At 56.2% G+C, this 14,490-nt stretch overlaps 1 protein-coding gene across 1 annotated transcript in view; it reads left to right on the top strand.

Annotated features, from left to right (window-relative positions):
* The window catches only part of UNC5B (unc-5 netrin receptor B), a 56,004-nt gene extending 46,281 nt beyond the window's left edge, over nt 1-9,723 (top strand). The window contains exons 5-17 of the mRNA XM_082486730.1: nt 335-515; nt 1,083-1,250; nt 1,673-1,837; nt 2,597-2,629; nt 3,701-3,895; nt 4,050-4,442; nt 4,885-4,972; nt 5,062-5,230; nt 5,347-5,580; nt 6,449-6,598; nt 6,840-7,004; nt 7,096-7,280; nt 8,627-9,723. Of these exons, the coding sequence (XP_082342856.1) occupies nt 335-515; nt 1,083-1,250; nt 1,673-1,837; nt 2,597-2,629; nt 3,701-3,895; nt 4,050-4,442; nt 4,885-4,972; nt 5,062-5,230; nt 5,347-5,580; nt 6,449-6,598; nt 6,840-7,004; nt 7,096-7,280; nt 8,627-8,792 (2,292 nt within the window). The 3' untranslated portion in view covers nt 8,793-9,723. The remainder of the gene's footprint in view (nt 1-334; nt 516-1,082; nt 1,251-1,672; nt 1,838-2,596; nt 2,630-3,700; nt 3,896-4,049; nt 4,443-4,884; nt 4,973-5,061; nt 5,231-5,346; nt 5,581-6,448; nt 6,599-6,839; nt 7,005-7,095; nt 7,281-8,626) is intronic.
* The last annotated feature ends 4,767 nt before the right edge of the window (nt 9,724-14,490 follow it).

The following is a 14,490-nucleotide window of genomic DNA, read 5'->3' as shown; positions in this document are numbered from 1 at the left end:
TCTCAGTGATGAAGATGAGGAGGGCTTTGGGGCAGGTCATAGGCTGGTCTCGGAGGGTTTGCTCTCCATCAGGACTGGTGAATTCAGCCCCTCCAACCTGGTGTTTGTCCTTGCTTGTGCCCACACCTGTGCTTGGTGCCCTTCCAAAACAGCCTAGTTAAGCAGTTGTGTCCTAGCATAGCTTTGGGGGGGGCCTTGGAGACCTTCGTGGCAGGGAGCACGTGGGATGGGCATTTCCACCAAAACCCACGACGTGCTTTTCCTTGTCTTGAGTGTTCAGTTTTTGTTCGGCTTAATCACCGTCCTCACCACATCCCTTCCTTTGCATTGCCAGGTGGAGTGGCTGAGGAACGAGGATGTCATCGATCCCACCCAGGACACCAACTTCCTCATCACCATCGATCACAACCTCATCATCAAGCAGGCCCGGCTCTTGGACACTGCTAATTACACCTGCATGGCCAAAAACATCGTGGCCAAGCGCCGGAGCACCACGGCCGCCGTCATCGTCTACGGTACCAGCCCTTGCTCTTGGGGAGGGGACCTTTGCTGGCAGCCATGTCTCCAAGCCAAGGGGAAATACGGGCACTTTTGGGGAGTGGTAGGAGTGAACCCCACCAGGGCATTACATTAAATTAGGTAATAGCCAATGTCTGCGAAATAGGTACCTCTGCCAGCTTGCACAGGTTATTAGAAGACGTTATTAGGTGTAGGCGTTTGCAAGCCACCTCGGTTGGGTACAGAGGTGGGTGGAGGTTGGACCCCGCCGGATTCCTTTGACTCTCAAAGCGGCTGAAAAGCTGCGTTTTGGCTGAATTTTGCTATGAAGGCAAAGGTCTGTTGTGGCCAAGATGCAAAAATAGTTGCAAAGCGGAAAAAGGACCAAAGCAGGCTTGAGGATCTTGTGCCTGGGGTGTGCGACACGAGAAGGAGTCTTGTGATTTGCCTTCCGTGAGGGTGAGCTGTTCCAAAGTGCCACAGAAGATGTATGGACAGAGGACCCAGTGAACCCTAGACTTAGCTCCAGTCCCTGTTGAAACGGGCTCCGTTGATGTGTTAAAGTTATCTGTCTCCTCTTGCAGTGAATGGTGGCTGGTCCACCTGGTCTGAGTGGTCTCATTGCAACAACCGCTGCGGCCGGGGCTGGCAGAAGCGCACCCGGACGTGCACCAACCCTGCGCCGCTGAACGGCGGCTCCTTCTGCGATGGGCAGCCTTTCCAGAAAATCACCTGCACCACCCTCTGCCCAGGTAAGGCGGGTTCAGAAACCTTGCCCACACTGCCCGTCCTCCAGGTTGCACGGTCCAACTGTGCTCCTGGCGCTCCCCAAGGAGACAGGGGCTCGGGAGACCAGTCTGAAGCATCTTTCAGTCTGCCAAGATCTGAAAGAGCTGGAGATGTCTGCAGAGACATCCTGGTCTCCCCGAGGAGACAGAGGCTCAGGAGACAGGTCCAAAGCATCTTTCGGTCTGCCAAGACCTGAAAGAGCTGGAGATGTCTGTGGAGACACAACAGGGCTGGGTTTGCTGGGATAACGCTCCCTGAAGGTCTCTGGAAGCCCTGAGACGGGCACGGGCACCTTTGTGCTGCCGGAGACATGCCGGCACTGGGGAACGAGCCCCGAGGCCGTGGCGAGGGGTTTACCGACGCGCCTGTCTTTGGTGGCCCGCAGTGGACGGCGCCTGGACGGAGTGGAGCAAGTGGTCGGCGTGCAGCACGGAGTGCACCCACTGGCGCAGCCGCGAGTGCGCCGCCCCGGCCCCCCGCAACGGCGGCAAGGACTGCAGCGGCGTGCTGCTCGACTCCAAAAACTGCACCGACGGGCTCTGCCTGCAGAGTGAGTACGCGGACAGGGACGGGTGCCGTGGACCATATGCCGGTGGCTTGGCCACGCTTGTTGTTGGCCGTGCCTCCGAGTCGACGGGGCGGGCAGCACCTAATATTGGAATCGTGTCTTTAACGAGGTTTTGGTTGTTTTTTTTTTTAACCGGACTCACCCCTTCCAAAGCTAGTTCTCACCCGGTGGAAAGAAAAGTTTGGGGATATCTTTATTTTTTTTTTTTTCTGGTGGGTTCTAAATGTCCCACCAAGCCTTCTGGAGCAGCGTAGGTTTGGGGTCTCTGCTGAAATAAGGCTGGCTGTGGTTAGTGCGGGCAAGCCAGGGGGAGGTTCTCAGCCCCATCTGACCTGGGTCACTGCTGGGTAGGAGCTCTGGAGCAGCAGCTAGGAAAAAATACCCCCAATAATGATGATAACGCCACTATGAGTGGGCACACTGAAGGCTGAGCAGCCGATGCTGCCACCTGCTGCCGTGTGACACCATTGTCCCCTTTAATGCTGCCGTGGCCAGAAATGCCCAAAGTCCTGCGAGTTGGGGACGTGCGCACGGGGACGTCCTCATCACCCGTGCTTCTACCTGGCTTTCTGCATGCCCTGGGGAACGGTGCTGCTCTCCCGTCCCTCTCCACCACACTGTGGCTTCTCCTGCCCTCCCCAGGCTGGCTTCCCCCACCCTCCCTGCCTTTTGTTTCATCTCATCCTCATCTTACCATCACCACCTTCACCTTTGGTTTTCTAACTTTTTTTTTCCTGACAGATAAAAGAGTTCTAAGCGAACCCAAAAGCCACCGTAAGTGCTCATTTCATGGCCATTTTGTTTCTTTGCTTTGGTTTTGTTCCGTTGCATCCATGGTAGGGCTCCTCAGCCGCTGGGGGCAGGATGAGGTTGGAAGAGGGAGGAACCAAAGCCCACCCCAAAAATCCCGTGTACATTAAATCACACGCTCTGCTCAAAGCTGTAAATACGACCCGCTTTTGCAGCCCCGCTCCCATCCCCCTTTTGTTGCCTGCAGTTCTTGGGTGCACCACGATGCAGCTGGTGTCCCACCACCACGCAGCTAGTGTCCCAGCACCAAAGCTACTCCAGGCATCGTTACCCCACCTCAATGAGGATGCCCTTCCTCAAGTTGGGGGTGGCAGGGTGCAGCAGGGTTCCCGTTTCTGCCATCCAGATGGGGGGAACTCGGGGATGAGGTGACGCCTCCCAGGCGCGGCATCGTCCTAACGCGGTTGAGATCACTGAGCTTAGGACAGGGCTTCACTCCGACACGAAACCATAGAAGCCAAGAGGTGTAGGTGAGCGTGGAGGGAGGAAGAGGGATGGGCTGAGCGTGCTCGGCTCCTGCTGCGTTTAAAGATGGAGAGCCTTGTGGCAGGGGAAGAGATGATGGGGAAGCTGAGGGGTGTCTATATAGGTACGGTGACGCTCGCTCTTTCCAGATAAATGCATAGCTCGGGTACGTATATATGAGATGCATGGATAGGTGTTACGTTTACTCCTCCAGATTGTCTCTGTTAGGATGTGAGGGTTGATGACTTCATGAATGTGAGCTGTGTAAACCTTGCGTTTCTGGGATTCTTGGTGCTCGGGTAAAGTTTGCACGAGCCATGGCAAGTTAGTTGTCCTCCAAAGGTTTGAGGGGTTCACCCCCATCTCATTCCCTGGTATCGCTTTGGCTTCTGGACCGCTCTTAGAAAACACTCTCCATCCTCCTGCCGCAGCCTTTCCAGCAGGCCCAGTACACATCTGCCCCTTCGTGCCTACGTCCTGAGTCAGTGGTGGGGTTGGGGAACACTGGTGAGTCTTGACCTGTGTTTCTGGTGCTCCTTTTTTCACCTCCATTTCTTTCATCCCTCCCAGTGCTGGAGGCCACGGGTGATGTGGCTCTGTATGCCGGGCTGGTGGTGGCCATTTTTGTCTTCATCGTGATCCTCATGGCTGTGGGGGTGGTGGTATACCGGAGGAGATGCCGGGATTTCGACACGGACATCACAGACTCTTCAGCCGCTCTGACCGGAGGCTTCCACCCTGCCAACTTCAAGACCTCCCGGCATGGTAAGATCTGTAGCCCATGCGAGTCCTGCTCGCCTGCTTGAGCTCAGGCAGAGAGGAGGGCTTTTCACAGGTGTCCCTTCCAGTTAAGCAGTGCTTTTACCTCCCCTTCTTTCCACTGCCGTCTTCATCCCATCCATGTTTTCTCCTCCCGCAGACAACCCTCAGCTGCTGCACCCCTCAATGCAGCCGGACCTGACGGCCAGCGCGGGGGTGTACCGTGGCCCCATGTACGCCCTGCAGGACTCCTCCGACAAGATCCCCATGACCAACTCGCCCCTGCTCGACCCCCTCCCCAGCCTCAAGATCAAGGTGTACAACTCCTCCACCGCTTCCTCCTCGCCGGGGCTCCATGATGGGACGGACCTTCTTGGGGGCATCCCTGCCACCGGCACCTACCCAGGGGACAACACCAGAGACAGCCACTTCACGAACGTGCGGAACAAAGCCCTGGGCTCCCAGCATCTCCTCAACTTGCCCCGGGAGCACGGCAACAGCGCCAGCGGCACGTTTGGCCACCTGGGGGGAAGACTTACCATCCCAGGCACTGGTAAGCCCCATGCTGGGGAGGAGGACACGTTTGGCTGCTGAATGATCAAGGAGTTGCTCTTGTCCCCCAGACTTGCCTGGGTGAGCAGCTCATCGCTATCCCAAAGCTGGCACAGGGGAGGAAGGCAGCAAGCCATTCCCAAGCCAGGCTTCTCAGGCTGGAGGTCACAGCCTCCTAGAACTTTCCTGGCCGGCCCTGCCATCGATGTAGGGCCAGTGCCTTGCAAAAAGATCCAACCTGCGGTTTTGCTCCCTAATGCGGTGGCCTGGCTCCTCCCTGCAAGCGCTGCAGCTGAGGAGCATCTGGAGATGTTTCTCCTGGGGTGCTCTGGGCTGCCCTAGCTCACTGCTGTCCTTGCGCTCGCCGGCCAGGGTGGAGGGGTGGTTTCTCCCTGGTGGTTTCTGCCCCGTTTTGTGACTAATGCCTGTGTGTGCCGTGCTAGGGGTGAGCCTGCTGGTGCCCCACGGGGCCATCCCCCAGGGGAAGTTCTACGAGATGTACCTGGTCCTCAACAAGGCTGAGAGCGCCCTGTAAGTCACATCACGCCGCCCACGCTTCTGCTCTTTCTTGGCCGCCGTGAGGCTTTCTTTCCAACCCGTGTCCCCTCTCCCTTCCCCAGCCTCCCCTCCGAAGGCACACAGACAGTGCTGAGCCCGGCGGTGACCTGCGGACCCACCGGCTTGCTCCTCTGCCGCCCTGTCGTCCTGACGATTCCCCACTGTGCCGACGTCAGCTCCTCGGATTGGATTTACCAGCTGAAAACACAGTCCCACCAGGGGAACTGGGAGGTAAGGTGGGAACCCAGCCCTTGCAGCCGGTGAAGACCATGAGCGTTGTGGAACACAACCCCTATCATGAGACGATGGGCTGAGCCCCAGCCTTGATTTCCCATTTTTCCCTGTAGGAAGTTGTGACCCTGGATGAGGAGACCCTCAACACTCCTTGCTACTGCCAGCTGGAAGCCAAGTCCTGCCACATTTTGCTAGACCAGCTGGGCACCTACGTCTTCGTGGGAGAGTCCTACTCCAGGTCAGCCATCAAGAGGCTCCAGCTGGCAATCTTTGCCCCCACCGTTTGCACCTCCCTGGAGTACAGCCTCAAGGTCTACTGCTTGGAGGACACGCCGGATGCTCTGAAGGTAGCGTCACCGTGCAACGTTGGCGCGGGCTGCCCCTGCTTCCCAGAGCAGAGAACCTGATGCAAGTGCCGGCAAAGTGACCACAGTGACATAATGAGCACGTTTACTGCTTTCCCTCCTCCTTCCTCGCCCTCTCTGAAGGAAGTAACGAGGGTGGTGTTTAGCTCCTACACTGGGTCCCCTTTCTGCAGACATGACACAAGAGGTTTTGCTGCTGCTGGGTGGGTTTTTCTCTCTCCTACACAAAAAAACCCCACACTTGCTGCTGTGATTTGCCTCGGTTTTTCTATAGATCCTGTTATTCCTGCATGGAGAGATGTCTCTCCCCTCCTTGGGAAGGTTTGTGGCATGGGTAGCATCGAGTGCAGCACGAGGAGCTTGAGTTTCGATGCTTTGGCTGCCTGGACCACCGGTGAGGTGGCTGTTTAATTCCCCATGACTTGTCCTGTGGTGTCAGGACTGCTGTAGTGCCTCTAGGTGGAGATGTAGGCAGCGCTCCGGCTCTTGGATTGCGTCTTTCTCCTCGGAGTTGCTGGTGTAATAGTGGGATGGTGTTAAAGACACATTGGGTGGCACTCTTCGATGCCTGACCTTTGTGTTGGAACGTTGCATCATCTGAGGGGCACAGAGGCATGTACAGATGCTCACGCGTTATAAAATGCAAGTTGTAGGTTGGGCTGTTGCGTGAGAGGAGTTGGCAGGTTCTTGGAGAGCAGCCGTCGGGGTGGCAAAGGCTGCTCTCCTGCGGGCTTGTTGCTGCTGCTGGCTCCTCTTGGTAGGAACATGCCTGGCTTTGGGCATGGAGAAGGGAGGGGAGCAGCCCCTGCTCACCTCCTGGGTCTCACGCTGCCTGTCCCGCTGCCCGCAGGAGGTGCTGGAGCTGGAGCGGACGCTGGGTGGGTACCTGCTGGAGGAGCCCAAGCCCCTGCCCTTCAAGGACAGCTACCACAACCTGCGTCTCTCCATCCACGACATGCCCCACGCGCTGTGGAGGAGCAAGCTGCTGGCCAAGTACCAGGTGAGGGGCTGACGCAGGGGCAGTGGGGTCCCAGACACCACGGTGTTGTGAATGCCTTGGTCTTGTCTCCAGAGTTGTCTCCCAAAGGGATGGAGGTTGGAAGGGGGTGGTCTTTCCTGGTGGGATGCTGTCTGTGTGGTCTCTCTGTCCCATCTGATCCTCACGGGGTGGCCGGAGGAGATGGGATCTCCCAGGGGAGCTCTGAGAGCCTTCACTAAGCCCGTGCTTTGGTGGTCCGCAGGAGATCCCCTTCTATCACATCTGGAGTGGCAGCCAGCGAGCCCTGCACTGCACCTTCACGCTGGAGAGGTACAGCCAGGCCTCCACCGAGCTCACCTGCAAGATCTGCGTCCGGCAGGTGGAAGGGGAAGGGCAGATCTTCCAGCTCCACATCACGCTGGGAGAGGTGAGCGGTGGGGAGGTGGGGGGGACAGCGAGGGGACACGCTCGGGAGCCGCTCTGTGCTGCAACATCTCACCCCGTCCTTCCCCTTGCAGCACACCAGCTCCTTCGACACACTCCGCTCCCACCACAGCTGTGCTGCCGCCACCACCACCCAGCTGGGACCCTACGCCTTCAAAATCCCCCTCTCCATCCGGCAGAAGATCTGCAACAGCTTGGATGCCCCCAACTCCAGGGGAAACGACTGGAGACTTCTCGCCCAGAAGCTTTCCATGGACCGGTAGGTCTCCCCGTGCTTTGCTTTCCCCTCCTGTGCCCCGGGCAGGAGGGCTTTGCTCCAATCCCTCCCTGTAACCTGCATCCAGCTAGGTTACATCCAGCTTTATAGGTCCATCCATAAACACGGACGTGGCTATGCATAGTTATACCCATCCATATCCATGCATCCTTCGGTGCCACAGTCCTGGGTCTCTTGTCACTTTGAACCGGCCCTGATGTATTTGGGACCATGGTTGGGCTGTTCCTGCCTGGGTTCATCTCTGAAGACCGAAGGAAGGGAGGGTATTTTCGGCAAAACAAAGCTTGCATTGCTTTTGCATGAATGCCTGCATCAAAAACTGAAGACGGTGTCTCAAGGGCTTTGGCATTTGCGTTATGACATTTCCATCAGGGTTCACGTAGAATCATAAAATTGACTAGGTTGGAAGGGACCTTTAAGATCATCAAGTCCAACCGTTAACCCAGCACTACCAAAACCACCCCTCAACCGTGTCCCTCAGCACCGCGTCTACCCTTCTTTTAAATACCTCCAGGGATGGGGACCCCACCCCTGCCCTGGGCAGCCTGTGCCAGTGCTTGACAACTCTTTGGGGGAAGAAATTCTTCCCAATATCCATCCTAAACCTCCCCTGGCATAACTTGAGGCCATTTCCTCCTGTCCTATCACTTGTTACTTGGGAGCAGAGACCGACCCCCCTCGCTACACCCTCCTTGCAGGGAGCTGTAGAGAGCGAGAAGGTCTCCCCTCAGCCTCCTTTTCTCCAGGCTGAACACCCCCAGTTCCCTCAGCCGCTCCTCATCAGACATGTGCTCCAGACCCCTCACCAGCTCCGTTGCCCTTCTCTGGACACACTCCAGCGTCTCAACGTCTTTCTTGAGGGGCCTAAAACTCAACACAGCACTCAAGGTGGGGTCTCACCAGTGCCAAGTATAGTGGGATGGTCACTGCCCCAGTCCTGCTGGCCACACTATTCTGATACAGGCCAGGATGCTGTTGGCCTTCTTGGCCACCTGGGCACACTGCTGGCTCATGTTCAGCCGGCTGTCAACCAACACCCCCAGGTCCTTTTCTTCCGGGCAGCTTCCCAGCCACTCTTCCCCCAGTCTGTAGCACTGCATGGGGTTGGTGTGACCCAAGTGCAGGACCCGGCACTTGGCCTTGTTGAACCTCAGCCCATCAGTCCGGCCTGTCCAGATCCCTCTGTAGAGCCATCCTACCCTCCAGCAAGATAAAAAAATCAATCAAGTTCACGTTGCAAACAGGTTTGCTGCTCCAGCATCCTCCGTTCCTCCATCCCCGAATGGTGCCGCGCCAACCTGGACCTCCTCTCCGCTTCCTCTTTGCAGGTATCTCAACTACTTTGCCACCAAAGCCAGCCCCACCGGGGTGCTCCTGGACTTATGGGAAGCTGAGCACCAAGACGACGGTGATCTCAACACCCTGGCCAGTGCCTTAGAAGAGATGGGCAAGAGCGAGATGCTGGTGGTCATGGCCACGGAAGGGGACTGCTGATGATTCTCCCCACAGCTGGTGGGCCGGGAAGATGAAACAGGGGGGTGAAGAGGGGGGGACCCCTTCCCCCACAGCCGGGGGAGGCACATCCATCCCCGGGCAGCGGCTGAGCGAAGAAGGGCCGAGACCTTCGCTTCTCCCTCCCTCCCCCCATCACTGTCAGCCTTAGAGACCCATCCTCAACGTTTACAAGCAATTCAAGTGTTACGCAGCCTTCCTCTTCCTCCTCCTCCTCCTCCTCCCAACCGTTCTCCCGGGACATGGAGAGGAATTTGGGCTTCTCGAGTCGGGATGCGGGGGCTTTCCTTCTTCTTCGTTTGGGTTCCCCTCCTCCTCCTCCTTTAATAGCATTGAAGAGATGATCCAGGCGAGCGGCTTACTTCTGTCAAAAGCTTCAGACAGCTTAATAAGGCGAATAAGAAAGAAAAAAGGAAAAAAACACAAAACAAAACAAAACAAAGCAAAACAAAAAAAGTTTCTTAGGAAACGCAAATAATTTATTATCCAGATCTTTGGATGAGTCCTTTTTTTTTTTTAAAAAAAAAAAAAAAAAAGCGCTAAAAAAAAAAAAGCCAAAAAAAAAAAAAGCCAGATTTATAAATTTTTTAATTTTCTTTTTGTGTGCGTGAGAGCAAGAGCGTGGCTGTGCTTGGGGTGGCGGAGAAGAGATGTTGCAGCGAACATACATTTGGGGTTTTTTTTTGGTTAGGGGGGGGAAAAGCGTACGGCCCAAGTGGAGCAAAACCTGTTTACATGTCCTGGGACCCCCGGGGAGTCCGTAGGGTGAAGTGCCTCTACGCCCCTCTGGTTCAGGGCCACCCGAAACCCTCCCCGAGATTTTTTTTTTTAATTTTATTTTTATTTTTATTTTTTTTTCCCCCCCTTCCAAACTCCCTTTTCCCCGGCGGCTGCACCGACGGGGTCCCCCTCCGCCCGCGAGGAGGGATGAGGATGAGGGATGCTGCCCTGTCTTTAGGGTTGGGGGGCAGGTGGAGGGGAGAGGGGTGGGAAGTACATCCAGATAGGGATATTTTTAATAAATTCTTCCCTGGCATCGTTTGGGGGAGCATTTTAGGATGACTACGCCTTCATTTACATCAGTACAAACCAAAGATTTGAGTCCTGCACCAACCTACCAAAGGGGGGTTGTTGGTTTGTTTTGGGGTTTTTGTTTTTTTTTTTTTTATGTGTGTGGTTTTTTTTTAATTTTTTTTTTGTGTGTGTTGGTTTTTTTTTTTATTTTTTTTTTTTTTTAAACCCGCCTGGATTTTTGCAGGGAGTACCCCAAACCTGGGCTCAGAGGTGATGAGCGACTCGTGGAAGGTTGCGGGGGGAGAGCGGAGCGCCGGCGGGACGGGATGGGACGGGATGGGACGGGCGGCCCCTCGCAAACCGCGCGGGTCTCGGCTCCGCGCGCTGGCGCCCGGTTTTTTGCCGCAGTAATTCAGCCGGGATTCGGTGAGGGAGACCTCGGGGTCTCCCAAATCGCGAGCCGGGCTGCGCGTTTTCGTGCGAGGGACGGCGTTGTCAGCGGGGATGGGGTTCCCGTCCTCTTTTTTTTGGGTTGGTTTTTTTTTTTTGTTTTTTTTTTTTTTTTTTTGACTCCTGTGATAGACTTTTTTACACGGATGGAGAAGTTGTGGGATGAATGGGAAGTCACCGAGGGGTAGGCGGGAAAGACGCGGTGTCTCAATGAAGGGTAAAAATTTAGATTGCCTGCGGATAGGAAAAAGTTACTCGGCGAGCGCTGTATTTTAGCATTTTTTAAGAAAAATAATAGGAAGGGGACGGGAAGCTCAGGATTAGACTAGATCCCACGGCAAGGCTGGGGATCCTCCAGTGCTGGAAGTATTAAGAGGGCAGGTCCTGCTTCGGGCTGCGACGTGCGGTGTCCTGGTTGGGTCGTGGGTCGTGGTTGGGATGCCTCGCAGCATCCTGCAGCGTGCCGGGGACCGGAGCGAACTCAGGGAGCCCTGCCGCGAGCGAGAGCATCGCCTCGGGGAGGGCTGGGGGGGGTGGGGTGGGATTTTTCAGTATTGCTGGGATCGGGGTTTGATTCCTCTCGGCAGCTCTTGAAGCGGCGACGGAGTGGGTAGAGCCGCTGCCTGTCGTGTTTCGGGGTCTGCGGGGTTCGTTTCTTGTCGGGGTTCTCAAGGCTGTGGGAGAAAGGGGACTTTTTTTCATTGGGGTTGGGTGGGAGGACTTCTGCTGGGTGAACGTCAACGTGAGAAGGGTTTGATCTATCCTTTAGGTTGCCTTTGAGCATCCGATTTCTGAGACCCCGTCTCTGAGCTGGGGAGGGGTTGGGGGCAAGGGGGGGGGAAATAAGGAAATTTGGAAAGAAATGAAGAATGGACGTATGGAACCGGCTGCTGGCGTTTTATAGGGCTTCTTTCTCAGCGCCGCGGTGCTCTCCGTGAGACGAGCTGCTCTTCTTTCGGGTCGCGTCTGAATCTCTCTCGCTGTCATTCTCGCCGTGTCTGGTTCCCGGGTCACTCTGTCTGTCCGTCCATCCATCCGTCCCGCCCGCCGGCGCCTCCGTCTCCATCCCCATCCATCCGCGTTCGTCTTCCCCTTCCTTTCGGTGGGCAGCAGCCGCCTGGATCCGCCGAGGTGTGTGTTTGGGGGGGGGGTTCTCCCAATTTTTCAGACTGGGGGACCTGCGTGGGGTGCAGGATTGGGGGGAGGCAAGGTTTGCCCCCCATCCCAGTCTTATGAGCTCCTGCACCCATCTCCCATGGGTGGCAGCTCCCAGGAGCTCTCCATGACCAGGGGGGGTTTCTCCAGCCAAGGGCAAATCCGGCGGTCCGTGTCGTTGCTGGCAGTGTCCGTCTCTTGCTCCGCAATCTGTTTCCATATTTATATGTCCGGGGGATGGGCCTGGTGGCATCCTCTAAAACCGCATCTGTTTATTCTGTAAAGAACTGTAAATAAAGTTTAGCATTCCTATTGTAACAAATTAATTTTTATGCAATAAATTATATTTCCTAGTCTAATAAAAAATTAAAAAAAAAAAAAAAAAAGAAAGAAAGAATCTGCTCGCTCCTCCTCTCGTGTTCATCGCTCACCAGCTCCTGCCGGGTTTTAGCATCTGCGGGGATTCGGGTCCAGCGCCGGCGGCATGGGGATCGCCGTCAGCATCCCTCCGGACCTCTTTGTGGGTGGGATGCCGCAGGCGTGCCAGCGCCGGCAGCGGGAGGAGGTTGCCGAAGGTGGTCCCTAATGGAGGTAAGCTCCGGAGATTCGATTTATGGGTTTTTTTGGATGCGCACGGGTGGTTACGAGGCAGGCGAGGAGCGCTACAACTGCGTCTCCGTGAGCTGAGCCATCACCTCAAGCGGCTCATTCCCTTCCCCGAGGGGTGTCCGCCAGCCCTGCAGATGGCAACCTCCCTTCCAGCAAGGAGCGGGAGCAGGGTGCCCGATTTTGGGGAGGTGGTGGTGGGGGGGGGGACACGGCTCTGCCAGAGCAAGCGAAGCCCGAAGGGTTTGCCGAGGCGAGGTGAGGGTCCCGCTGCCCCTGCCCGCCCTGCCTGGGCCACTCACCTCGCCCAGCTCGTGGGGGACAAGGTGCCACCAGGAGGTAGATGGCAACGTTGCCCTGCTCCGGGTCGGCGCGGGGATTCTGTTGACCGGTGAAAAGAAACGGGGAGGAAAAAATTGCTGTCCTGGTCACCGCAGCAATTATAATAGGGCCGTGCAAGGATGCAAAGCGCTCCCAACTTGGGCTTTCCAGCTCCCAGTACGATGCTGAGGCGGATACCTTCTCAGAAGTGATCGTATCTTCTCTAAGCTCAGTCTCCCCAAGTTGCTTTCACCGGGCCACCCATCTTTCCAAGGGCCCAAGTCTGCGGGCAGCTTTGCCCAGCCGCTGACCCGTTTCCCCTGATGTTCTCCTATTGAAGGACTCCGCTCCCTCATTCCCCTCGAAATTAAGGCGGCCCAAACCTCCTCTGCGGTTGATGTATTGAATTCGGAGCCCACGACGGGTTCGAACGGTGCCTGCCGTGCCGTGGCTAAGCCTTGACGGATGTATTCTGCCGGAGAGAGGCCGCCCAGGAGCACCGCAGCATCTCCCATCGGGGTCCCGTCGACTTTTCCATTGCACGTTGAGGAAAATTCCTTTGGGCCAGTTCCCGCGGGATTTTACAATCCGGGGGTTGGGGGGAGCTGCTCTGTTAGGTCCCGGTTAATATATTTCCAATCTCTCAACCGTTACTTATACGCCCTTTGCTCCGTTCCGCCTCCAGCACAGGGAGAGGGAGCGGCGCTATGGGATGCCCGCTATTCCTTTGGGATGACCAGGAAAACCCTCTCTGCTCCGGCACGGCTCATCTTGCTTTCAAACCAGTGCCAGCCCTGGATTTGGGGTTGGGCTGGAGCTCAAAGCCCACTTGGAGCACGGGGGTGTCCCTAAATCCTGCCCCGAGCCCGTGGGGGGGTCTGCGGCGCGGAGGGGCTCTCCGGTGTGGGTAATATTGACTCGAGGGGCCGTCACGGCTTCGGCTGAGCGTGGCCCGGCTTTGTTTACCCCGCTCGGCTGTCACGGTCCCTTGTGCTGATGCGATCCGAGGTTCTTCTCCGGCGGTGGGTTTTTTGACGTGATAGGCGGCAGCAGGTCGGAAATATCAGGCGAATCCCTCTGAGCCAATGGGTTACTGACTCGGATAGGCTGTGCCATCTCCGCAGGTGCTTTCCCAGCCCGGCACGTCAATGCAGATGAAAATCCCAAGGAGAAAACCGCCGGAGAGAAAGCCGGGCGTTCCTCTAAAGCCTTTCCGTTTCAGCGTGTCGCCGGCGGGTTGGTGGCCGCGCTTCTGCTTGTGTGCTCGCGAAAGAATAATAATAATCATAATAATAAAAAAAAATAATAATAGAGCGCGCGGGTGTCTATTTTGACATCCGGGTGGCCAAGGCCATCTGATCTGCTCTCCTCGAAGGCTCCAAGAGGTCGGAGGTGGGTGGTGGCTGGTCCTGGCTCCCAGGCGGTGGCCAGCTGTGCGTGCGCTGGGAGGTGAGGTCTCTAAGTCCGTCTGCATTTATCCCACAGGCTATATGGGGGGGGTGGGGGTGGAAAATCCAGACTAGACCGTCTCGGGGCCTTCTGCCAAAAAAAAAAAAAAAAAAAAAAAAAAAGGAGAGTGTTTTTTCTCTTTGATGAGGAGCGGCTGGGAACGCGTGCAGTGGAGGAAAAAGCATGGAAGAGGTGCGGGGCGGTTATAATCATCTCAGATGTCGGAGATGGGGAAGGCTAAAGGCGAACAGGCGGCCCCAGGAAGCACAAGGTGTAAAACTCCGCTAATTGCCGACCCGAGCGCAAACTAATTGCCAACGTATGGCTGGTTGTAGAGGGGTTACGGAAAAGCTGGGGCTCCACCAGTTTGTCATGTTTTCCTGTGCTGAGGGGCCAAACCCATCCTTGGGGAAGGAAAAAGGGAGAGAAGAGTGAGGGAGAGGAAGGCGGCTAACGGCGGTTTCCTTCACAGGCTCCTGGTGCCCTCAAGGGGAGCGTTAAAGTGTAGTTTGGAGGAAATTGAGGACTTTACAGTGAAATTCGTCCTAATGGGGCATTGCAGGAAGCGGAGCGAGTAAAGGAGTCCCGGCTCTGGTAAGGGGGTCCTTCATCCTCCAGAAGGTGCTCTCCATTCCCATCCCTCGCATCCTCAGCAGTGGATGCTGCACTCTACGCTTTGATGACT

This window comes from Vanellus vanellus (assembly GCF_965231255.1).
Source record: "Vanellus vanellus genome assembly, chromosome: 7".
Classification (NCBI taxonomy): domain Eukaryota; kingdom Metazoa; phylum Chordata; class Aves; order Charadriiformes; family Charadriidae; genus Vanellus; species Vanellus vanellus.
The sequence above is the reverse complement of the archived record's forward strand: the minus strand, read 5'-3'. Positions and strand labels throughout refer to the sequence as shown.